The sequence below is a fragment of the Muntiacus reevesi genome, chromosome 18, assembly GCF_963930625.1.
Source record: "Muntiacus reevesi chromosome 18, mMunRee1.1, whole genome shotgun sequence".
In the NCBI taxonomy this organism is placed as follows: Eukaryota; Metazoa; Chordata; class Mammalia; order Artiodactyla; family Cervidae; genus Muntiacus; species Muntiacus reevesi.
Genome location: NC_089266.1, coordinates 18,708,105 through 18,732,717, shown reverse-complemented (window position 1 = coordinate 18,732,717; position 24,613 = coordinate 18,708,105). Strand labels below are relative to the sequence as shown.

Sequence of the window (24,613 nt, the reverse complement as noted above, 5' to 3'; positions counted from 1 at the left end):
ACACCTCCACTTTCACAGTTGATTTACAGTGTTGTATGAGTTTCTGGGGTACCGCAAAGTGATTCAGTTATAAATATACTCTTTTCCATTATAGGTTATTACCAGATATTGACTATAGCCCCCTGTACCTTAGAGTAGGTCGTTGTTGTTTGCCTATTTAGCATTTTTATTAAGTCAGTGCCAAATTCTTTCCCACTTCTCCTGGGTCCGATGTGAAGCTAACATTCCTCTTAGAGGCACCCCTATTTGGATGGGAGATGGGGGCTGGGAAAGGGACATATTAGGCATTTGTTAGTTTGTAATACTACGGTAAGGGAGCTGTCTTCCTTCTCTTCTTGGGTCTGGGGATGAAGAACAGGAGGGACTTCTCTGCCAGCAAAAATTCAGTCAAAACAGCTCCTCCTCCATGTATTGTGCTATGTGCTAAGTCGCTTCAGTTGTGTCCACCTCTTTGTGACCCCATGAACTATAGCCAGCCAGGCTCTTATCCATGGAATTCTCCAGGCAAGAACACTGGAGTGGGTTGCCATGCCCTCCTCCAGGGGAATCTTCCCAACCCAGGGACCAAACTCCTCCATATATTAAATTAACCTTAAAAATGCATTCCAAAACACACTGGATGTGGACAAATACTGTTTGATTCCACTTATACAAGGTACTGGGCTTTCCTGGTGGCCCAGACAGTAAAGAATCTGCCTGCAATGTGGGAGACCTGGGTTCAATCCCTCGGTTGGGAAGATCCCATGGAGGAGGGCATGGCAACCCATTCCAGTCATGGCAATCCACTCCAATGTTCTTGCCTGGAGAATCCCATGGACAGAGGAGCCTGGCGGGCTATAGTCTATGGGGTCGCAAAAAGTCGGACATGACTGAGTGACTAAGCACAGCACATACGAGGTACTAAAGTACCTAGAATACGGTCAAATTCATAGAGTCAGAAAGTACACTGGTCGATCCCTGAGGCTGGGGGTTAAGGGAGAAGGGAGAAGAAAGGGGAGTTAGTGTTTAATGGGGACAGAGTTTTAGTTTAGGAAGGTGAAAATTTGGGGAGATAGATGATGGTGAGAGTTGCACAATAATGCGAACGTATTTAGTGCCACTGAACCGTAAAGTTAAATATGGTTAAAATAGTATGTTTTACATTATGTGACTTTTACCACAATAAAAAGCTTTTTAAAAAATAAATAAAATACAATTAAAAAAAGAAAAAACAACCCAGGGATTTCCCTGGTGGTCAAGGAGTTAAGAATCTGCCTTGCAATGCAGGGAATGCAGGTTCAAATCGTTTGTGGGGGAGCTGAGATCCCACATGCAGCTGGGCAACCAAGCCCGCACACCACAGTCTGCAGTGAAGACCCAATGCAACCAAAATAAATAATAAATATGTTTTTAAAAAACCCAGCTCCTCCCCCTCCTCTGCCTGCACAGGCCTCAGGAGTCACGCACGTGGGCATCTCACCACTGCTCACGCTGACAGTGAAGCCAGAACTGGGCATCCCGTGGGACTGAGAATTGGCCCAAGATGGAAGGTTCTGGAGGAGGCAGTTGTCTGTGGTGGTTTATGAGAGAATGTAGCTATCAGGTTAAGAAATCAAGTAGGTTACATATTGAGGCCTCAGTAGTAGGCTAAGTATTCGAATGACAAGAATGCAGATAATATCATCTTAAATTGAGGCTGGGAAACTAAACGCTGGTTGGGAAATTACTGGTATTTTGTCTTACAGGAAAGATGACAGTCAGCTCACTAGTTCTCACTCTAGTCTGGCCCAGGGGAGGCCTCCCTCAGCGAGAGTGCATAGAACAGATGGTACACCAGCCCCATGGGAAACAGTCTGGCAGTTCCTCAAAACGCTAAACAATGAATTACCACATGATCCAGCAATTCCACTCCTAGGTGTGGACTCAAAAGAAATGAAAACCTGGGTCCACATATAGCAGTATCATCCATTATAGCCAAAAAGTAGAAACAACCCAAGTATGTATCAACTGAGGGATGGATAAACAAAATGTGGTATAGCCATGAAATGGAATGTTTTTCAGCTAAAAAAGGAACGTGTGTTGTAAAGAACTTAACTTTGCAAAGTTGACGGCTGGCTGTCTAGGGCTGGGAAGGATACAAGGTGACTGCTAAAGGGCATGTAGTATCTTCTGGGAGGTGATAAAAGAATACTCTGAAATTGATTGTGATGACAACTGCACAGCTCTGTGAATATACCAGAAACCAGTGAACTGTACTCAGTAAATGGATGAATTCTATATGAATTATATCTCAATAAAATCTTTGAAAGTGAAAGTGATAGTTGCTCAGTTGTCTCTGACCCTGTGACCCCATGGATTGTATCTCACCAGGCTCCTCTGTCCATGGAATTTTCTAGGCAAGAATACTGGAGTGAGTAGCCATTCCCTTCTCCAGGGGATCTTCCCCACCCAGGGATGGAACCCCAGTCTCCCGAATTGCAGGTGGATTCTTTACCGCCTGAGCCACCATCCCCCAATAAAAGAGTGTGAGTGGGACTGAAGTTCCTAGAAGGAGAACCTTACTGATTTCATGATGTGCCCCAGTGCCTAAAACCCCTGCAGGCAGACAGGTTATCAATGAACACTGTGCAATATACATGCCAAGTGGGAACTTCCCTAGTGGTCCAGTGGCTAAGACTTCATGCTGCCAATGCAGGTAGCCCAGGTTTAATCCCTGGTCAGGGAACTAGATACCATGTGCCACAACTAAGACCCGACGTAACCAAATAAATATTTTTTTACCAGCTTGTCTGCTAGTAAAAAAGCACTCTTTGCCCCCTTCTGATGTCTGTGTCAGAAGCTTTTTCTATCCCTTTTTCACTGTAATAAAACTTTTGCCACAGGGGGGAAAAAATGCTAAGTGACCTCTTGAACTAAAGCAGGACCCTGAGGGCTCCCGACCGGGATTTTCCAAACCACTCCCCTTTGCTTAAACAAGAACTGTTTTTAGAACACCTGCACCCCATCTCTGCTTTGGGATCCAGTCAAAAGGCTTAGCTAGATCAGGTCAAGGCCTGTGGCCTAAGAGTGAGGTCAAGACAAAGAGGGTGGAAGGATATCCAGAAGATTGAGCTACTGAGTCCCAGGCATGGGAGCAGCCCCGCCAGCCTCCCATGAGTTAGCCCAGATACCCACATCATCAAAGAGATTCCTTAAGGCAAAAGATTTGAGTCTGAAGCTATCAGCTCCATAGGCTGTGAGGAGAGAGCTAGGCCTGCCCCCTTTGGAAGGAGTCTCAGGCTTGAGCAAAAGGGTTTGGATGTCATTGCCAAGCTCAGGCAAGAAGAACCAGACTCAAGATCTGGCTCCCTCAATTCTCTCCGAGGTTCTCTGATCCTTCCCCGGACGAGTTTGGCCCCTTCTGGGAGGTGGCCGGCCCTGCCCTCCCTCATCACTCTGGAAATATTCAAAGAAGTGAAACTCACATCCTGATTTTTCATATTCTGTCACTCAGACAAGGTAGTTAACATGCGTTCTCTCAACTAACCCCAGGCATCTGTTCTCCAGGCACTGGTCCCTATCCGTGGGATGGGGAATGACTAAGGCACCATTCCCTCTGCTGGAGTTCGGGCTGGCATAAGAACCAGACGTGGGCATCACCTGCCAGCAGACCCCATAAACACCATCACAGTCACCAGAGCAGAAAGAGAAGCCCCAGGAGCCCAGAGCAGGGCAGGGAAGGGACCAGGGAGGCCTCACCAAAGCAGAATTGTCCCTGGGGCAGGGGGGCAGGGGTGTTTTACCAGGCAGAGGAGCAGAAACAACTCATCCCAGACAAGCAGCAGCACAAGCAAAGGTGAAGGAATGTGAAAGAGCAAGGCTGTCTAGGAGACCATTGGAATCCAGCAGGCAGAGGGCTAGACAGGTGCAATGAGCCAGGAACAGTGGGAATGTGGTTGAAGAAAGTGGATTGAAAGACCAGGGGGAAGATAAACAAACTGTGATACCGTTCACAAAGGAAGAGTACCACTCAACAAGAAAAGGGAACAAATGGCCAAGATGCCTAACACTACAGAGAAATGTCAAAAACGTGATACTGAGTGAAAGAAACCAGACACAAAGAGAACACACTGTTTGATGCCATTTATATGAATGGCTAGGGACAGGGAGGCCTGGCGTGCTGCAGCCCGTGGGGCTGCAAAAAGTCAGATACAACTTAGCAACTGAACAACAACAGTATGAATGGCAAAACTAAAATAAAATAGGCAAAACTAATCAATGGAGATCAGATCAGTGCTGGCCTGGGGCCATGAACTGAAAAGCAAGAGGGAACGTGCTGGGGTGGTGGAAATGTTCTGAATCTAGACTGTGGGGGTGACTACATATTTGTCAAAATGCATTCTGTTGTATATTTTAAATGGGCAGATTTTTGTGTTTAAATTCTTCTATAAAGTTTTTACAGGTTTTTCTTTTTCTTTTTTTTAAAGTAGGTTGAGTTCAAATTGTGAAGGACTTTAGACATCATGCTAAGAAGACTGGACTTTATCCAGGAAGTGATGGGAAGTTTTTCAGTTTTCTTTGGTTTGGTTCATTAGTCGCTCAGTCGTGTTGGACTCTTAGCGTCCCCATGGACTGTAGCCCACCAAGCTCTTCTGTTTATGGAATTCTCCAGGCAAGAATACTGGAGTGGGTTGCCATTTCCTTCTCCAGGGGATTGGATCTTCCCAACCCAGGGATGGAACCCAGGTCTCCAGGACTGCAGGCAGATTCTTTACCATCTGAGCCACCAGGGAAGACTTTGGTTGCAAGCAAAAGTCCAACTCAAGCCAGTTTAAGCAAAAGAGGGAATTTCTCTGAAGGGTATGGGGGCGACTCACAGAATTATAGGCAGATTTTCAGCTTAACGCCTGAGGAGCTTCCTCTCAGCTTTGCCTCCCAATAACCCCATGACCTAGCTGTGTGTACCGGCCATAGCTGAGGACATCGTGCTCAGAGAAGCAAAGTGACTTGTCCAGGAACATACAGTCAGCAGGCAGCATAGCAAACTTGGAGCCCAGGTCAGTCTGATGCTGATGCCTGTGTCCTGCCTGGAGGAGCAGGGAAGCAATCACTCGAAAAGGCCCCTGGGAGAAACAGCCAAGCAGATGGAAGGATCCTGGGAAGCGGGAGGGAATGTGACCAGCACCCCCACGGGAATTAGGAGCAGTAGACGGGTGAAGGAACTGGGAGGCAACAGAGCGGGACTCAGGACAGCAGACGGTTGGAGGCCGGAGGGAAAGGTAGGCATGCACCTGGCTAGGGGCAGCTTTCCAAGAAGATGGGGCTGCTCCTCCAGATCCAATTAGGTAGGTCTCAGAACTTCTCTGTTTCCTCACATGCAAAAAGCAGTTAACAACACCTGCATGGATCATCAAAATTATAGCTGCTGTACCAGAATGCTCCTCCTGGTACCTGGCACTGAGCTGCTGCAATGATTATCAGTTATCAGTATGTAACTCTATACTCACAGAGTTACTGTTAGTGACAACAATACAGAGTTCTTTAGGCCTCCTCCCCCAACCTGCTCACCCCATCGAGCATTTTCTCTTATCCTGGCTCAGGACGGAGGGGAGCCGAGCACCAGCCCTTGAGCACCAGAGCACCAAGCACCAGAACTTGAGGGTTCCTGGAATGAACTAAACCCAGAAGAGTGAGGGACTGAAGCCCTGGGTGCCTGAGGAGGAGCCCGGGGATCTGTAAGGGCAGCCTGGGTTCTCACAGCCAGCGCTGCAAGAGGACACATACTAGAGATCTTTTGGAAACGGGGTATCAGAGCTGGGCTTGTGCATGCATGCCAAGTCACTTCAGTTGTGTCCAACTCTTTGTGACCCCATAGACTGCAGCCCACCAGGCCCCTCTGTCCATAGGATTCTCCAGGCAAGAATACTGGAGTGGGTGGCAATGCCCTCCTCCAGGGGATCTCTCCAACCCAGGGATTGAAGCTGTGCCTCTTACGTCTCCTGCATCGGCAGGCAGGTTCTTTATCACTAGTGCCACCTGGGAAGCCCTGGGCTTGTGCCTAAGTGGAATAAATAATAACCTGTTTGTTGGGATTTGAGGTACACTGGCTCCTCGATCTCTCCTCTCACCTGTATTGTGGAATCTTATCATAGGAATCTCATTTCTTCTCCTGGAGATCCTTGGCTCCATGGAAATGTAGTCCTGGTCTCACTTGGGTACTGAGCCACCCCATGAATTTCTATTACGCTGACACTGAGTTTCTCACCACTTCCCCTGAGGGAGAAAGGCAGATGGAGGTGGGGAGAGGGGGGAGCATATCTCTGAGTGGGGGGCCTCACACTGGCTAGTCGCTTATTTGTGCCAGGAGTTGTCCAAGGGCTTCAGCTGCATCATTGGACTCAGTTCTCACAACAGCTCTGCGCTGCAGATGCAGCCAGCGCCATCACACAGACAAGGCTGCAGAGGCTCAGGGGAAATAATGTCCTGTGATCACGGTCACATGGCCAGGAAGTAGTGAAGTCCGGATTCCTACCCAGAAGCCCCTGTTCTTCCTACTGTGCCCCTTCTGGGGATAGGGTGGGCATGAAAAAGCATCAGCCTATATTTCACAACCTTACCCCAGAAAAGCGGCAATGCTGAGCAGTTGGAGAGGCTCTGACAGGTCCAGACAGCCAAAACTCTGTGACCTGAGGCAACCCAAGGCCTGAGTTCCTCCTTCAGGCAGGCAGCCAAGATCTACCACCCTTCAGAAGGCTCTGCGGATCACACAGCAGGGGCTCCAAAGTGGCTGAGCAGGCCAGAAAATCCTCCAGGATGAGCAGAGAGGTCTGCGATCCTGAAGGCAGAAACCTCAGCTTCACTGCCACGCACCCTCCCACCAGGCCAGAGGCCCAGAAGCCAGGAACAGGGGCGCTGAGGCCTCACAGTAGCCCTGTGGGGAAGGGAGGCATCCTGGAGGCTGCTAGATGGTAAGGGGCACCTGGCCTCTCAACATAGCTTCCCTCCTGTGCTCAGTCGCTCAGTCGTGTCTGACTGTTTGCGGCCGCATGGACTGTAGCCCACCAGGCTCCTCTGTCCTTGGGGATTCTCCAGGCAAGAATACTGGAGTGGGTTGCCATGCCCTCCTCCATGGAATCTTCCCAACCCAGGGATCGAACCCAGGTCTCCCGCATTGCAGGCTGATTCTTTACCATCTGAGCCACAAGGGAAGCCCTCCTATCCCTGAAAATAGCCTCTGGGAAAAGCACTGCCCCCTTTCAACCCCAGAGACAGTTCCTCCCTGGGATCTGTAGGTGTGGAGCAAAATTACCTTACTCCCCAGTGCCCCTGCCTCTGCCACCCACACCCCTGGGCCTCTGGCAGGGACTGTGCCCTGCTCAGGACAGCTGGCAGCCCATGTGCTTCCACCCCCACCCTCTCCCTGTTCCCAACTCTCAGGTTATGACACAGGGCAGGAGGAGGGGTGGAGCCTTAGAGGGAAAGAGGGCATGGATGCCGAGGAATATAAAGAGCCAGGGAGGTCCTGGGCAGAGATCCTTTTGCTGTGCCGATCTGGACCTGCCCAGCACCATGGTAATGCCCGGTGGTCCCTGTCAGCTGTGCTCTCCTGGAGCTTGGGATAGAGACTGGCACCCAGAGGCCCTCCTCAAGCCATTGAGGGCATGAAGGAGTGAGGCCAGGGCAGCCCCCTCTGCCAGGACAGCTGCCAGGGTTGCCTGTCCTTGCTTTGGGTGGTGGGGAGGAGGGGAGTTCCTGGTCAAGAGAGGGTTAACAGTCTCACAGGCTCCAGCCATAAGTAGCATGTATATGGGCATCATAGTGTGTCGATCACTGGATGTGTCTGAGTGTTGCCAGCACAAAAGTCTCTGTGTGTGTCGGTTGTGCATGGGGACTCTTGGACCATCATCCCTGTATGCAACTGTGTTAAATCTTTCATTTAACACGTACTATTGAGCACCCGGGATTCCCTGGTGGCTCAGATGGTAAAGAATACGCCTGCAGTGCTGGAGACCCCGGTTCAATCCTTGGGTGGGGAAGATCCCCTGGAACAGGAAAAGGCAATCCACAACAGTGTTCTGGCCTGGAGAATCCCACGGGACACTAAGTGTCAGGCACTGTTCTAGGTGCTTGTGATACATCGGTAAACAAAACAGGCAAAGGGCCCAGCTGCCCATCGCCTTAGCTGCCAGGTGCTTACACTGGTGGAGGGGTTACCACTGGGGATTTACTCACTTGAAAAAAAAAGCATAGAATACAGTAAGTTAGAAGTTGCAAGAGAGGGAGAATAGAATAAGATGAAGAGATGAGTTGCAATGTTAAATAGGGTCATCCGAGTAGGGTCCATTTAGAAGGCGAATTTTGAGATGGAGGGGAGGAAGTTGGTCATATGGATATCTGGAGGAAGCCTCCAGGCAGAGTGAATGGCATGTCTGACACTTTTGAGCAACAGCAAGGAGGCCGGAGACCCAGGAGTGAGGCGAAAAGGAGTTGCAGAAAGTCAGTGAGGTCACGGAGCTGGCCAATGGCTCTATACCATCCCGGTGTGTCCATCTCAGGGTGTACCTCCCAGTCCATCGCCAGGGTTCCCGTGTACCTGGTGCTTTATGTCCATCACTGTGCGTGGCCAGATGTGCACCATTCGGCCTGGGTACCTGGAAGTCCCTTACGGTGCTCGTGTACCTGTCCACGTCCCGGGTCTCGGGGTCTGGATGTCACGTGACCGCCCTCCTCTGTCTGCCCCGCCCCCTCTAGCCTACGGCTCTGCGCTGCGCGTGCGCACTCGCTCTGGTGTGTGTGCTTCTGGGGCCGGACGGGGCTGTGGGGGAGGAGCTGCAAGGACAACAGCATCTGATGCCCCGGGTCGCCCGTTGGCTGTCCAGCTTAGGCCAATTCAACAAGTACATGGAGAAGCTCTTCAATAGCAGGTGGGAAGTGGGGAACGGAAGGGGATGGGAGGAAACGGACGCCACCTGCCCCCACTGCCCCACCCGGCTCCCTGCTCATCGCAGCCGGGAACTGGGCTCGCAGAGTAGCCCCATGGCCTCTGAAAAGACGTGTTCCTCAGCATGAAGTCTAAGAAAACCAAGAACTCCAGTGACGCGAACAACCCCAGGAATAGTACGAAACCCCTATCAGCGAATGCGACGAAACCTCTGCCAGCGAACGAGACGAAACTCCCCGGACGGAAAACCACGAACCCCCCACCGCCGAACGCCGCGAAACCCCAACCACCAGCCTCCTCCCAGGGCCCCAGGTAGGAGAGCCTGGGCCCGGCTGGCCCCAGTCGGGGTCCTCGGAACTGGGGGCAGGTTGGGCGGGAGCGAAAGGAAGCCCTGGAGGCTGGAGGGATCCAGGGGACTCCCGGGGACTTACTTCTCCCGGCTGGGCTTTGACTTACAAAGCCCAACTCAAGTCTCCCCGCCCACCGACCCTCTATATATTATGAGAGGGGCCCTAACTCCTGCCCAACCCGCCCTCAGTGAGAACAATAAAGAGAAACGGAATCTCTGTTGCTTCCTTGACTTCTGTGAACCCTGGGCGGGAAGGGACCTCTCCTTGGAGGGGAAAGAGAGGTTCCTGAAGGTCCTACCGTAGGAAGGAAAGACCTGGGTTTAGGGGTCTTCCCTGCCTCCTTCAGGCAACCCATCCACCTTCCCCCACCCCAGGCACTTACACTACTTCGGGGTGGGGGAGAAGGCTGTGGAGGCCCTAGCCAGGAGGGTTTGATTTTAAACGCGATTGCACTGCTCCTACCATCTTGCTGCAGCTTCTCCTTTGCCTTTGGACATGGGGTATCTGATGCTAGGAAGGATCGCGGGCAGGAGGAGTAGGAGACAACAGAGGATGAGATGGTTGGATGGCATCACCAATTCCATGGACATGAGTTTGAGCAAACTCCAGGAGATAGTGAAGGACAGAGAAGCCTGGCAGTGCTGCAGTCCACGGGGTCACAAAGATTTGGACACGACTGAGCAACTGAACAGCAACCAAGAGGGAGAGCATAGGTGAGAGAAGTGGATCCCAGCAACCTCAGAGGAGGGGCTCCAGCCGGATTTAACACGGAGCTGCCCCCCCCCCCCAAGTTTCTACAGGGAGCAGTGCAGCTGTGATGCCAGCCTGCAAACAAACCACCCACCCACCCCACCCCCCACAGTGTGCAGAGCATAAGTCCTGCCTTGGCTCTGGGGATCATCTCGGCCCCTCTGGCTGTGAGCAGAGCAAGGGGAGAGCAGGAGCTTATCTAGGCCCGTCCCTAAGAAGCTGTCTCCTCTGGGGCTGGGGGCCATCAGAGAGGCCTGGGTAGGGGCAGAGGCCCCATCCTCATCCAACTCTCACACAGGGATCTTCTGCGTAGAGTCCTGATTCCTGCCTCTGGGAAGTATCTACACCTCTCCCCACTCAGAACCCATCCTCTTAGCTGCCAGAGAAAATTCTGGGACTTCCGGCTCCATCTTCCAAACTGTTCTTCTGCTGAAACCAGCCTCCCTCCCAGACGCCCCCTTGCCTGAGCCATGCACTTGCCCAGTGTGGCATCCTTGCCAGCCCTTTGACTTTTAGGGCCTAGGTCCCCTTTGGAGTCGTTTGCACAGCCAGAACTTGAGGGAAACCATGACTCTGGTGTCATTGCTATGCGTTCAGTATGAGGTGCTGAGCCCAGGAAAGCGGATCCCCTCATTCCCCAAACCCACAGGCCTCATCCCTTCAGGCAGAGCATGTGAGGGAGGCAGGAGGAGGCATTCCAGGAACCAGAAAGGTTTGCATTCTCTCACTTCTCCCTCCCAGCCCCACCATGACTGTCCCTTACCCACAGGTGCTCCCAGGCCAGGAAAAGAGGAGAGAGATGAGGTCGCTCCCTCTCAGTCACACATAGACACACATCCCACCCCACCCCCCGTTACTGAAGATGCCTGAGAAGAGGGAGGACTGGCAAAGGCCACTAAGACCCCTGCCCAGCCCAGGTCTCCCAGGCAGGGTCCGGCTTCTCGCCCTCCCTGAGCTGGAGTATGCAGACCACAGATTGGTCTCCCGGAGGTGGCCATCGCTCAGCTAATCCAACCTCCTCCCTGTAATGTCAGCTTCCTCCTGCAGCCTCCCCTTCTGCGACTTGACTTGGGGAACCCTTAAACGCCCCGGAGTTCACTGCCTCTCAGGGCAAGTTCTTCCCAGTTTTCTGGTTTTTCAGTGATGTTTCCTTACAGTCAAGGAAAGTCTGCCTTCCGGAGCCCCTTTCGGGAGACGCACGGAGTTAACCCTAACCTCTTCCATAAGCTGAAGCTGCGTTTGTTTGAAGACCAGTCATCCCTCTGTTCATGTCCTTCTGCCACACTTCATGGAAACAGCTGCTTGGCTGCAAGTCTGCCCCTCAGAAGCTCTGGTCTGCTGAGAGCTTTCCTGGGTTAAGGGCCATGCTAAAAACTTCACATGCATCATTTCATGTCCTGCTCACTGCAACCCTATCATTCTTCCCATTTTACAGATGAGGAACCTGAGGCTCAGAGAGGTTATGGTGCACACAGAGGAATATGGCCGATCCGGGATTCAAACCCAGGTTCATCTGACTCTAAAGTCGATGCTGTGTCCCTGTATTGGATTACCATCTGCTGCCAGGCCTTGGACAAAATGCTGAACCTCTCTGAGCCCGGTTTCCTCCTCTGTAGAGTGAGAATAACAGTATCTCTCCCCTCACAGAGTTGTTGAGAGGGTTAAATAGCCCTGGCACACAGAAGCTCATTTTCCCAACAATTTCACTTGACACTATCTCCAGACTCCTCCCCATCTCTGTCGCCCTCTTCTGGCCATGCCTCTGCTATGTGCTGTGCCTGTGAGGGGCCCCACTTCAGCCCATCATGGAGTGAGCCACCTCTCACGGCCCCAAAGAGGGCAACTCCAATGCCACCAATGTAAACCATGACTGTCTTCACCCCAGTCGTTCCTCTGGGCTGGGCTCTCGCCTCTAGTACAAACTAGCACTTCACCTAGGCTAGTTATAGCCTAGGCTATAAGAAAACATTGGTGGGGATCCATTTGGGGGCAGGGCTGCCATCAAGCCAGTGATCAGGAGGCTCTAGAGGTGCTGAAATGGGACGGCTGAAGATTCACTGACTTGCTGAATGACCTTGGGGGAGTCCCCTTCTCCCCCTGGGCCACAACTTGCCCCTCTCTGAAGGGGACAGGATGAACTCCATGGCCCGAATGACCTTCCAGACATTCTGGATCAGTCGTAACGCCCTCGGTTCCCTTCTGTCTGCCTGTCCCTTTCTTCCTGTGCATTTGGCCTGCTCCTGTCCCAACCAGGGGTCTGCGGAGACACAGAGAGAGTGAGGCCAAGAACTTTGATGTGCTTTATTTAGCCAGTATGGGAGCAGGGAGCAAGCTACAGCCAGAGCCAAGGGTGCAGATGGGAGACCTGGGCCAGCCTCGCCCTGGAGTTGGAGGAGCAGGAAGTGGCGTTATGAGTCCATTGTACCGATCTCCCTGCAAGAAGAGGGCAAACACGGCAGTGTGAGTGGGTAGTCCTTGTGCCCTCAGGAGACCTCAGGCCAGCCCTAGGTGCCTGTTCTCTCCCATCCTACACACCCACATTTCCTGCCCCAGGCATCTGGGCACACAGGACAGAGAACAAAACCCACCTGGGGACTGCTGAGTGGGGAGACCCACACTCCAAGAAGTCCAGCGTGCCTTCTTTGTTTCTTTTCCCATACCTGGGAAGGGAGAGACAGCCGGGGCCAGCGCTATGCCCAGGTACCAGTTCACCTGCCTCATGCCTACCCCTGGGCACCATCCTGCCCGGGGTACAGGGGCCCCGGCTAGACCATAGAGATGCTCTGCTCCCAAAGAACATGGAAGGGGCTGGGCCTGGGGTCTTGAATGGGGCCTCGGCTGGGGCCTCTCTGCCCGTCTCACACTCACCTGGGCCTGGTCAGCCTGTTGATGTATCTGCGGAGCTCAGCCGCATACTGGGCCATCTGCTCTGCTGTGGCATTGTCCCCCGGATACTCTGGCTCCAGCGGGGCCCCCAGGGCACCCAAGGGTGGCGGCAGCAACAGAGCCACGCACGTGGACAGGAGGAGCAGGAAGAGGCAGCGGTGCGCGGCGGCCATCTGAGAAGCCAGGATCAGGGAGATAGAGGGAACACAGAGCCCACCCCGCCCCCCTCCGCAGCCCATCACCCATTTCTCCAAGCCTGGAGACGAAGGGGCAGAGCAAAGGGCTACTGGGAGCTGACCACCCCACCTCCTAGACCCTGCCCTGGAGAGCTCACCAGCCCCCTCTTGAGAGAAGCACAGCAGCTGGAGCTTAGCTAGGGCCTAGGCAAGGCAGAAAAGTGTAGCAGAGAATCGGGGAGTTGGGTCTTGGGTAGGAGACCCAGGACTCCGGACACTCGGGGCCTGATGGCTCTGAAGAGGCAGCTGTGGGTGTGCTGTCCTTCCACCCCACTTTCCCCAGCCGCTCTGCCAGAGTAGACATGCAGATGCAGGTCCTGGAGAGGACACCGCAGCCGTGTCACCGAGCAGGAGGTATGGCCACACACACAGACTTGTGTTCACAGCCCCCACCCGCTGCCCGGCGCACACCTGCAGGCTTCTAGGCAGCAGGCTGCTCTCCCAGGGTGATGGATTTGTCCAGCTGTAGAGCCAGACCCAAGCAGGATCTCAGGCCTCTGGAGGTCCCCAGCCCTGCAAAGCACCACGTCCTTCTACACAACCCACCCCTGGCCCCAGAGCAGGAGCAGGCTGAGCCCACTTACCCTGAGTCCTGAGCGAGCGGGCGCTGGACCAAATCAGTGCCTGCCTCAGGCTGGATGGAACCCACCCCGTCCTTGACCCTTTTATAGTCCTCAGCCCCCCGAGTCCCCGCCTCCTGTCAGCCTCTCTCCCTCCCCAGCACTCACCCCCTCCTCCCACCATCTCCCTGGTGCCTGCAACGCCAGCACCAGGACCAGGGACAGGAAGGGGACAGGGCAGTGTTGTGGGTGTCACACTGGCAGCATAATGGGTAAAAGTGGGCCACGATCAGTCTCCTATAGGCCCCTGAATGCCTTCCAGCACCAGAGCAGGCTTAGTTCAAGAAGGATGGGGTCCTGGGAATGCAGGATAACGGAAAGGTTCTGATTGCAGAACTCGGAACAGCCCTGCCTGTCTCCCCAGGATTAACCCAAATACTCAAGCAGATTCCCTCCAGGCAGAAGATTGAGGCTATGGCTCTGAGACTCTAGGGATGAAGGCTGGAGACAGGACTTCCCGTGCATCTGTGATTAGAACAAGATGGAACGGGGGAGATGCCTCAGGGAACCAGGGAATGTGGAAAGGAGTGGGGACCCAGGTAGGGAGAAACCCTCTCCCTGGCTAGCAGATAGAGGCGGAATGAGAACTGGTGTGCCTGTTCTTGTTCCTGGGTTCAAGGGAGAGGGTGCAGGGAGGCCAGTGTCTGGTAGCCATTTCCCAGTGCCCCCTTTCCAGGGTAAAGATAAAGCCTTGAATTTTCTAAAGTGCTCCCAGTTCAATCACCTCAGTGAGTTCCTACAACAACCCATTTTACAGATTTAGCAACTGAGTCTCAGAGGCATTAAGTAACTAGCCTCAAGCCACATAGCTAGTCAGTGGAGATCCAGGGTTTGAAACAAAATCTAACTCCAAAATCTGTGCTCTTTTATTTTTCTAAGTAAGGCTGTTAAAGTATTGCTATAATTTCCCACTTTTTGACTAAGAAACATGAGGCTCAGAGAGGCGAAGATACTAGCCCAAGGTCACACAGCTGTCTAAGGCTCAAGTTCTGACTTAGATTTCCAACCCCACCAGTGCCAGCAAATCACCCCCGCCCCACCCCCTGCCCTGGTCCCAGGAGCCTGTGAGTCTTCCCTGCTCAGCATCCCTTCCCCCACCCCTGGCTCCCTCCCCAGCTCAAGGCTAGGAGCATAACTGGTTGTGTCTGAATGACTCAATGAAGCCTAAGTAGTGGGCAAGGGACTTCTCACCCCTGAGGTTCTGCCGTCTCAGATCACACCACCAAAAAATTGTGTTGGGAGAGGACCAGCGGCAGGGGTGGGGTGGGGTGGGGATGAGGACTGGAGGTGATGCTGCACAGATCGAAGCTTTGATTTTCCTCAAGGTAATGAGGATAAAGGAAGGCTCAGGAATTGCCAGAGTTCTACCTTTTTCCTCTCAATTCTGACTTCTGGCAACAAGAACAATAACGCTCCACCCAATTCCGCAAAGCAGAATGGAGATCGTTCTGTCTCCAAAAGCCCTGCTGGCCCTTCTCTGGGCCTCAGTGTCCAACTTGGTAAAACGAGGCTGGTGAATTAGTGGCTGGTCTCCTAGGCAGGCTGGGGCTGCCCTGCTGGCACTAGTGGCAAAGAACGCACCTGCAAATGCAACAGACATAAGAGATGTGGCTTCGGTCCCTGGGTCATGGAGATTCCCTGGAGGAAAGCATAGCTACCCACTCCAGTATTCTTGCCTGGAGAATCCCATGGACAGAGGAGCCTGGCGGATTACAGCTGGACACAACTCAAGTGACTTAGCACACACACCCCAGTAGGCGGGCCTCTGGTGAGGCCGGCAGGGGCTGCAGGCTGCCACCAGGGGGCGCCAGGCTCCAACCATAGTTCGAAGGGTCTGGGCTCCCACAGGACTCCAGCTGCTGTGGGACCAGTTACAGCCATTACCCAGGTCAGGTCCCAGCCCCTGCAGACACACGGTAGATCTGGAGATTGACTCAAAGCTGAGGCCATCTATAGTTGTGTCCTGTCACAGAGGTAAACAGCTTTGTCAGTGCCTACAATAATGACAGTTACTCTACAATGTCAGCAGAACCTACAGCTTTCATTTTTCTCCTTTGCCAACAAGACATTCCTCTTCTGGATCCTCTCAGTGACGCTGTGACAACTGAGAAGGAGTGGGCAGTGGATGCGCTTTCTCAACCGTATGGTCACATCCAGACTGGGCAATGCTTCTCACTCACCATCTATTCCCAGGGCTTGCCATGGAGCTCTGCTTCGAGGAGCACCAAGGACGTACCTGCAGACAGGCTAAGTGAAAGTGGTCCCCCTCCCCTGCCCAACCCCACGCTCTCTGGGACAGGGACGGCGGCCACTGGGCAGTGTTAGGATGGAGTGAAGGCTGCAGTAAGACCAGGAAAGGAAGACCCCAGAAACACCTGAGGTCACAGGGCAAAAGTGATCCCCACAAACGGGACTGCAAAGGTAGGAATGCAATTAGCATTACATACCCTCTCCAAGAATTCCTCCAAAGCAGCCTGGGCCAACTCAGGCCACTGTCTTATTCTCACACTGGGTTGGCAGCAGCGAGGGAGAAGGGAAAGGAAATGGTGGACAGCCCCAGATGCCAGGAACTCAGGGATCCCCCATTCCCTAGGGAAACCCTTGGGTTGAGGTTTATCTCTCTGTCTCACACACACACATACACACACCTGGGGTCCTTGTCCCACCCGCTCAGGACCAGCTCAGGCCCAACTAAGGGCTCAGTTCATTAATTTGAAACCTGGGTTCTGTCCCCACTCCTGTCCACCATGAGGATTCCATCTGCCTCCAGGGTCCCCTGAAGGCTCAGGAGTGCTCAGTAGCCCTCCCTGCCCACAGTGCCTGCAAAAGCAAATCCTATCATTGTCAGATCAAATTTTTCCAGAAGAGGAAGGCTTCTTTCTTCCTAAGAGAAGGCTAAACCAATCCATATAACAAATTACTACAGGAGAGGGATGGTTGAATGGGGAGGAAAGAAAAACTGGGTGTGGGTCAGGTAGGGGCTCTGGGTCACATAGGGGCTGAGTGTGGAAGGAGGGATTTTTCCCTTGGGGTGGTTGGAAGGAAGCAGTGTCAGAGCCGTTTTGAGATGGGTTAGGATTGAGTTTTTCCCTGGTAGTTCAGCTGGTAAAGAATCTGCCTGCACTAACAAACACATGAAAAGGTGCTCAACATTATTCATTATCAGAGAAATGCAAATCAAAACCACAATGAGGTACCATCTCACGCCAGTTAGAATGGCTACCGTCAAAAAGTCTACAAACAATAAATGCTGAAGAGGTTGTGGAGAAAAGGGAACCCTCTTACACTGTTGGTGGGAATGCAAACTAGTACAGCCACTATGGAGAACAGTGTGGAGATTCCTTAAAAAACTGGAAACAGAACTGTCATACAACCCAGCAATCCCACTGCTGGGCATATACACCAAGGAAACCAAAATTAAAAGAGACACATTTACCCCAATGTTCATTGCAGCACTGGTTACAATAGCTAGGACATGGAAGTAACCTAGATGTATGTCAGCAGAAGAATGGATAAAGAAGTTGTGGTGCTGTAATGGTTTTATTATTGTTATTTTTAAATGAATAAATATTTCAAACATTTATCAAAAAAATAATAATAAAATAAAGTTATTTGTGTATAAAAAAAAAAGAAGTTGTGGTGCATATACACAATGGAATATTACTCAGCAATAAAGAAGAACGCATTTGAGTCCGTTCTAATGAGGTGGATGAAACTGAAGCCTATTATACAAAGTGAAGTAAGTCAGAAAGAGAAACACTAATATAGTATATTAACGCATATATATGGAAATTAGAAAGATGGTGTTGACGACCCTATAAGCAAGACAGCAAAAGAGACACAGATGTAAGGAATAGACTTTTGAACTCTGTGGGAGAAGGCAAGGGTGAGATGATTTGAGAGAATAGCATTGAAACATGTATATTACCATATGTAGAATAGATGACCAGTGCAAGTTCCATGCATGAAGCAGGGCACTCAAAGCTGGTGCTCTGGGACAACCCAGAGGGATGGGGTGGGGAAGGAGGTGGCAGGGGGTTCAGGATGGGGGGAAACATGTACACCCGTGGCTGATTCATGTCAATGTGTGGCAGAAACCACCACAACATTATAAAGTAATTAGTCTCCAATTAAAATAAAGAAATAAATTTAAAAGGAAACAAAAATAAGAAACTTCCTGCAATGCAGGAGACCCCGGTTCAATTCCTGGGTCGGGAAGTTCCCCTGGAGAAGGGATAGACTACCCGTTCCAGTATTCTTGGGCTTACCTGGTAGTTCAGATGGTAAAGAATCTACCTGCAATGCGGGAGACCTGGGTTCGATCCCTGGGTTGGGAAGATCCCCCAGAAGAGGGCATGGTAACCCACCCCAGTATTCTTGGAGAAGGAAATGGCAACGCACTCCAGTATTCTTGCCTGGATAATCCCATGGACAGAGGAGTCTGGCAGGCTACAATCCATGGGGTCACAAAGAGTTGGATACAACTGAGTGATTAACACTTTCACTTTTCAGAGTGAGTAGGAAAAGAAAGGAAAAGAAGGGGGATATTCACAAGCATGTGCCAGGTTGTGTCGAGCTGACCTGTAGACTCAGTTCTCCTACTCACTAGCTCTGACATTCATTAGCTGTGTGACTTGGCAGTTTACATAATCTCTTTGGGCCTTAAAACAGCGAACTATTATTATTGGATTGGCCAAAAAGTTTGTTATAATTTTTCCATAAACTTATGGGAAAACCCAAATGAATTTTTTGGCCAATCCAATATTATTTAAGGTGTGAGGATCCCTGTTTCATCAGTGAAGAAATAAATGCAGTGACCTGAAATGACTAGGCCAGTCACACAGCCAGTGAATGATAGACATGGGACTCAAATCCAGATCTTTTGTCTCTGAGGCTTCTGCAGCAACTGTGGGGTTCCTGCCCTTGACTCATGGTGTAAGATAGAGCTGCTTTTAGGATAACTTGCTATACATCACAATAACCAGCACAACTACCCTTTCTCCTTCCCTCCCTTCCCAGTGGCTAGAACAGGGATGCAGCTATGAGCCAGATGGGTTATCTTCAGTCATTTAGATGAGGACTTGGGGAGACCACAGACTTGGCAAATGGGCTGTTAACACCCCCAATGGAGCAGAACTGCCAACGCCCAAGATGAAACTCGCATTTTATATAAGAGAGAAATAAATTTCTTTCTTAAGTAATTTTTAATTACATCTCAAGTTTAAAAGCCAGATCAATACCATGGCCATATAATGCATGTAAAACAATTAGCTTATTGTCTAACACATAAGTAAGTGCTTTTTTTGGCCATGTTGTGCAGCTTGCAGGATCTTAGTTTTCTGACTAAGGATCAAACCCAAGCCCCTACAGTGAAAGTGCTGAGTCCTAACCACTGCACCACAAGTGAATTCTCAGTAAGTGCCTTTTTTTTTTAAAGTAACTATTGATATTGGCATCATTAGTGTTATATCTAAGGTTACCTCCAGCTCCAACACTGGTTGAGTCTGATCAGCAGTGGATTAATCATCTCTCAACACTTCCCCCAGTGGACTTGAAGCAAACCCATGTCACCTATGGTGAACCAGACATGTTGAGCTGGGCAGAAATTGTCTGTGGCCATATAATTTGTACCAGGGGTCTCTTCTATTAGCTTCAAACTGACCACAACTCCCAGCAGACCAACAGACAGGAGACCATGGACACAAACACGAATTCACATCCTCCCACACCTCCAACCACAAAATGAACCGAAGTTTGTAGCAGCCATTGCATGCTCCCGTCCTACCTATCCTGGGGTTGGGCTGGGGGCTTGATCAGCTGGCTAGAATGGTTAGAGGAGAGGAGAGAAGACAGGAGGAACTGTGATGGAAAGTGGGTCTCAGAAGGTAGACTGTTCTAGGAAGAGGAAACCAGAGAGAACTAACTCCACCCCCCCCACCCCAAGCAAGCAGGACAGGCTTCTGGGAGGAGGCAGCCACTACCCTGAAACTGATCTCCAGAATGAAGAGAGGGAAAGGGATCTACAGCAGGGGGAGTGGCCAGGCCAAAGGCTTAGAGCATTGGAGTCTACACGACCTGTGACCTGACCAGGCCCTTGGCCTGCTTCTGTCTCCCCCTTCCACCCTACCTTCCGGGAGACTAGAGGGCAGTGCAGGGAAGGAAAGGTGGCAGAGCCTCAGGGACCCTAGGGCAGGTGGTGTCTGAGCAGGGGCCTCTCCTCCAGCGATGGCAGAGCCAGCTTGAAGCTCTTCTCCCAGAGCCACCTCAGGAGGGAATCCCTCTCATGACCTTGTCCCCAGGACACCATGCTTGGTGACTTATCTCCTGAGTGTGAATTCAGAAAGGGGAGGGCGGCACCTGATAGAAAGGGCAGCCTCCACACTCCCACTGCTCCTGTCCAGGCAATGGGGGTGTTGGAAGTGACCCCTTCCCCCAGCACACACACCCATCTCACTCCACAAATGAGTCTCCCTCCACAGCCCCAGCTGAGGTTCCATCTCCACTCCCAGCCACTACAGCCCCCGGGGTTAGTGATAGATCTCCTCGGAGTAACCTGGGGTGTTGGTGCCAAGCCCATTCTGCAGACACTTCTCTCTTTGGGGGATGGCACATCTCTGCCCCCAGCTACTCCCCTGGGCTGCCCAGCCTGCTCCTGTCCACACCTTTCACCCTCCAGCAGCAATTCTTCTTGCTCCTCCCTAACCCTTTGGAAGAACTTTCAACCTGCCCCCATCCCATCCGACTAGAGCACCAGGGGACACTTGCCATCCACTCCTCACTCTGGGGGGGTAGCGTTTTCTCTTAGTTCAGAGCAGAGAGGGGCCCTCACTCCACCCCAGCCCTGGCCTTGGGCTCCTTTGGTCTCAGGCGTCATCTTCTATCCTCTCAGCTCTCTCCCCTCCACCCTCCACTCCCACCTGGATGCCACCTCCACGAAGGACAAGAGACAAGATGTAGAAACGGACAATTTCCAGTTCAGTGAAATCTGCACTTTATTTAGAGATCAAGGAAGGACACATCCAGCCCTCCAGCCCAGGGGCGGGGAAACGGAGAAAATGGAAATAAGGACCCCAACCCGAACGAACACTCCTCAGACACAGCAAGCCTTGAGAGGAATCCAGGCTCCGGGGTCAGGAGCAAACATGGAAATGGGGTCGGTGTCTTAGCACATCTCTCTCTTGAGGCCGTGGGGGTCTTCACCACAGGTAGGCTCCTTCTGGCCTGTAGGAGGGAAAGGAAAGGAGTCATACGGAACCAAGTTCGGCGTCGGATCTGGGTAGGCGAGACTGGGGGAAAGTACTAGGCGGCGGGGATAGGCTGGCAGCAGGACCAGGCCACCCCCCAGGGGACGCGCTTTTACCGCGACTTGACCGGCCGGTCCTCGCCGTCTGGAAAGAGCAGTAAGGAGAGAAGAGCTTCTGAGAAATCGCGTTTCCCAAACCTGCGGGGCGGAGCCAGAGATGGGTGGGGTCGTGCCTGGCCACGCCCCTGGCGGCAGCCCGGCCCCACCCACCCCGCGCACGCTCTCACCGTTGCCGAGTGACCAGGTTGAGGTAGTGGCGCAGCGAGGTGTAGTAGCGGTTCAGCTCATCTGGCGAGGCGTGTTCTCCGGGAGCCTGGGGTTTGGCGGGGTAGGCGTCGACCAGCTCCCCCAGGCAAACGAGCAGGGTCAGTAGCACTGTGGCCATGGCGGGCCACGATCTGCGCCCCGACATCATCTGGAGGGGGGCACTAGAGTCAGTCCGAGCATCTACTCGGAAGCGGGAAGCTGAGGTTGACATCTGGTCCTAGCTTCAGCCACCTGTCTGTGGCTGGTTCCCGACCCAGGCTCAGTCACCTGCTGGCTGTGTGTTCTCAGGCACTGCACCATCTCTGGCCTCAGTTTCCTCATCTGTTAAAAGGGCAGAAGCCCTGCCTGCCTCCACCAGAAGGGCAGATGGAGGAACAAGGCTATGCTGGCAGCGGGGACTCCCCGGCTTTTCTCCTTCCCACGTCCGCTGACCCCCTTCCAAACCAGCTTCTCAACACTCAGTCCGTTTCCACCTTGCTAACCTCAGTTTCCCCACAAGATAGCCCGGGATCCCCCGACCAGACCACTGCTGGGTCCCAGGCCACTCACAGCGACAGCTCCAGAGGCAGAGTGGTCAGGAGATGGAAAGCCAGAGGAGTCCTAAGGGCTGGACTTCTGCAGGTGGGGCTGTGGCCTCCTCAGCTCAGTGCTTTCCGTGTGGGGCTTATATCCTCGTCTGAAAGGGGAGGGGAACTGGAGAGGGAGGGTTCTTCTTCCTCACTCCACCCAGGGGCAGATCGCTAAGCTTACATTCAGACAGTAAGTGATGTCTCCACCTCCAAGGAGCCAAGACGGAGCCCCCACACTTGGATTCAGGGTACCTCTGGAGAGGATGCCTAGTCAGAACCCCATCTTCACCCTACAGCACCTCCCCCCCACAGCAGGTGTAGCCTCCCAAGGAAGTGAACCATTCGGTCTAGATTCCTGGGAAGACCCCTAGGACCAGGGTTGACATTCCTTCTTTCCTAGCCAGTCCATGGTCGGGGAGGGAGGTGAAGGCAAGAGTTCAAATCCATATTTTCCAGCCTGTGGGACCTATGACCACTCTTTCCAAAAGCCAGACTTTTCAGCCTCTTCTCCATAATGTGTTGGCAGGACCTGTGGGGAAAACCTCTTGCTACTGGAGGCAGGATGGGAGCTATAAACTTGGCTCTTGACTGCTGTCTGTGAAGTCTTGGAGGAGGGACCCCTCTGGACACTCCACTATGTCTCCCTCTGTTCAAGAGTTGGGAGAGAGGTGGGAGGAGGCAAAAGTCAGTCCCCTCCTCAGAAGCAGCTGAGTCAGCCACCTGTACACCCAGCCTGACACATACACATTCATGTCCAGCAGGCCTGGCATACAGACCCCTTGCAAGGCAATGTGCCCCCATTTCCATCCAGGGGTCACTTGGGCACTGGTGTCTTACAGGACTGAGTGATGCCAGGAATGCCCAACAACATGCCACCATCCCTAGCCCATTACAGTCTTCACTGGGCTCAGGGTCAAAGATCCCCACCAAGGGAAGGACTCCTGTTTGTTAAGCACCTCCTGTGTCCTGGGCAGTACATGATTTCAGGGACAACAACACAATGAGCTGCATTTCTCCCCATTTTACAGATGAGGAAACTAATGCTCTGAGAGGTAAGGAAGCAACAGCCAAGGCCACCCAGGATACAAAGCAGAGAAAAGGGCTGAGGCTGACCCCAGGGAGAGGCCCACTCAATCATGATGGACGGAAAGGCTTACTATCTCAGACAACCGTGAGGCTTAGGCGTCTGGCATGCAAGGAGGGGAAGGGAAGCTAGGTAAGTATGGGGTCTACCAACCCCATCAGACCCACATGCCTCTAGCAGGAAGAAAGAGCGCTACAAGGAAGTCTCCAGTGAACATTTCCAGCTCCCTTCCTCTGCCCTGGCTGGAGCCTCAGCTCCAGACTTCCCCTCAGCCCATGAGAACAGGAGGGACCCTCTTGTTCAGTCCCCTAGTTCTGGGCCAGCCCTTCCGCCCTCAGGACAGATGGCCATGGGTGTTATTTTTAGAGCTCTCTCTGGAAGTGGAGCCCACAGCTCTCTCAATCACCTTTTTATGGGTTTAGTCGCCTGTACTCTCCGGAAATGGCTGCTTATCAGCTAGTTGGGCCCTCTGGGCCCCACACGTCCCAAGAAAGGCCAGGTGGGCACACTGGGCATGGATGTGGAAGCTGCCCTAAGGGTGAGGGGACATGAACCCCAGCCTCAGTGCAGGGAGGAAAATCTTTTTTCTTAGGAGGTCATGTCTAAAGGGTGAGGCCCAACCTTGTTCGGAAATCCCAGGTCACATTCTTGGGGATTCCCTGTCTATGGTGAGAGAAGCAGCAGCTTCACTGGGGAGCCCCCATCTGAGGGCAGAGATACTCCGTCGCCTTGTGCAGCCCCAACTGGAGTAGTTCCCATAACACAGGGACAGACAAAAACATGGGAACAAGCCTGTGTCCAGTTTGGAGAGGAAACAGCAGAAATAAAAGAACTCCACTCTTGCAGAGGCCTTGGGAAGACAAAGACAGTTGCTCACCGTAGCGATGGAGAGGGTGGCCACAGAGCTGGTGAGGACAGCTACAGTCCCGGGGTCAAGGTCTAGACAAGGAGCCTGCAGGCTAAAGGGGTCAGGGGCATCTGAGCCAGGGGCTGTGTGCTCTGCTAATACCACAGCACCAGCTAGGGTGGTGACAGGGAGCTTCTAGCATTCAGACCAAGGCAGAGAGTAATGACATGAGCTATGAGATGCCCACAGGGAATTTGTGGCATCCCTGGAACCCTCTGATATCGTGGGGAGGGTGGAGTCTGAGGGTAGATGGCAGAAGTTAAGAAGGCATGGGCAAAGCCCAGATTCAGGTTCAACTTCTCAATAAATCACTTTCCCTTCTACTATTAGAGTGAAAGCAAATGGGTCCAGAAGAGGTCCCTCAGGGTGGGCCAGAAGCCAGACTCCCACTGCACAATTACAGGGCCAGCCAGTTGATTCATTAATCACTACTGCCTCATTGAAGAGTCCATTAACTTGTATATTGGTGGAGAGGATATCTCAGCCATCGATCAATGGGCTCAGCTATCCCCCAACTCACACACCCACCATCACTGACACTTGATTCAGTCACTATGAGACATGTCCGGATGGTGGGGAACTGCCATCTGAGAGAGGAGAAACTTCCAAATAGCTGTTATGGTAGACTTGGGACCAGCACCTTCTTCAAACTTGTCCTCAAAGGGAAGTGGGGACAGAAACACTGAGGTTCCCTTGATCCCCAATCTCGGAACACCTAACAAGACCACCCTAGGGGTCAAGG

General features: G+C 52.4%; 3 protein-coding genes across 3 annotated transcripts in view; all 3 read right to left on the bottom strand.

Moving 5' to 3' along the window:
* The window catches only part of MPP2 (MAGUK p55 scaffold protein 2), a 43,935-nt gene extending 35,284 nt beyond the window's left edge, over positions 1-8,651 (bottom strand). Inside the window, exon 1 of the mRNA XM_065910645.1 lies at positions 8,552-8,651. The gene's annotated coding sequence lies outside the window, so the exon portion shown is untranslated. The remainder of the gene's footprint in view (positions 1-8,551) is intronic.
* A 3,756-nt stretch (positions 8,652-12,407) lies between these two features.
* On the bottom strand, positions 12,408-13,058 carry PPY (pancreatic polypeptide). The gene is made up of 3 exons (XM_065910889.1): positions 12,868-13,058; positions 12,588-12,659; positions 12,408-12,432 (listed from the first exon to the last, which is right to left on the bottom strand). The coding sequence occupies exons 1-3, from the start codon at positions 13,056-13,058 to the stop codon at positions 12,408-12,410; spliced, it is 288 nt and encodes a 95-aa protein (XP_065766961.1).
* A 7,814-nt stretch (positions 13,059-20,872) lies between these two features.
* On the bottom strand, positions 20,873-21,459 carry LOC136149950 (peptide YY). The gene is made up of 3 exons (XM_065910650.1): positions 21,272-21,459; positions 21,102-21,182; positions 20,873-20,962 (listed from the first exon to the last, which is right to left on the bottom strand). Exons 1-3 carry the CDS (start codon positions 21,457-21,459, stop codon positions 20,938-20,940), a joined length of 294 nt encoding a protein of 97 aa, XP_065766722.1. The 3' UTR covers positions 20,873-20,937.
* Positions 21,460-24,613: the final 3,154 nt, after the last annotated feature.

What these genes read in the sequence shown, in the direction of transcription:
- PPY (XM_065910889.1), bottom strand. Translation starts at nt 13,058, where the DNA reads ATGGCCGCCGCGCACCGCTGCCTCTTCCTGCTCCTCCTGTCCACGTGC. An exon ending in AACAGGCTGACCAGGCCCAG is followed by an intron (nt 12,660 to 12,867) that starts GTGAGTGTGAGA and finishes CTCCCTTCCCAG; the next exon opens with GTATGGGAAAAGAAACAAAG. An exon ending in CCCCACTCAGCAGTCCCCAG is followed by an intron (nt 12,433 to 12,587) that starts GTGGGTTTTGTT and finishes CTCTTCTTGCAG; the next exon opens with GGAGATCGGTACAATGGACT.
- LOC136149950 (XM_065910650.1), bottom strand. Translation starts at nt 21,459, where the DNA reads ATGATGTCGGGGCGCAGATCGTGGCCCGCCATGGCCACAGTGCTACTG. An exon ending in AACCTGGTCACTCGGCAACG is followed by an intron (nt 21,183 to 21,271) that starts GTGAGAGCGTGC and finishes TCCGCCCCGCAG; the next exon opens with GTTTGGGAAACGCGATTTCT. An exon ending in GACCGGCCGGTCAAGTCGCG is followed by an intron (nt 20,963 to 21,101) that starts GTAAAAGCGCGT and finishes TCCCTCCTACAG; the next exon opens with GCCAGAAGGAGCCTACCTGT.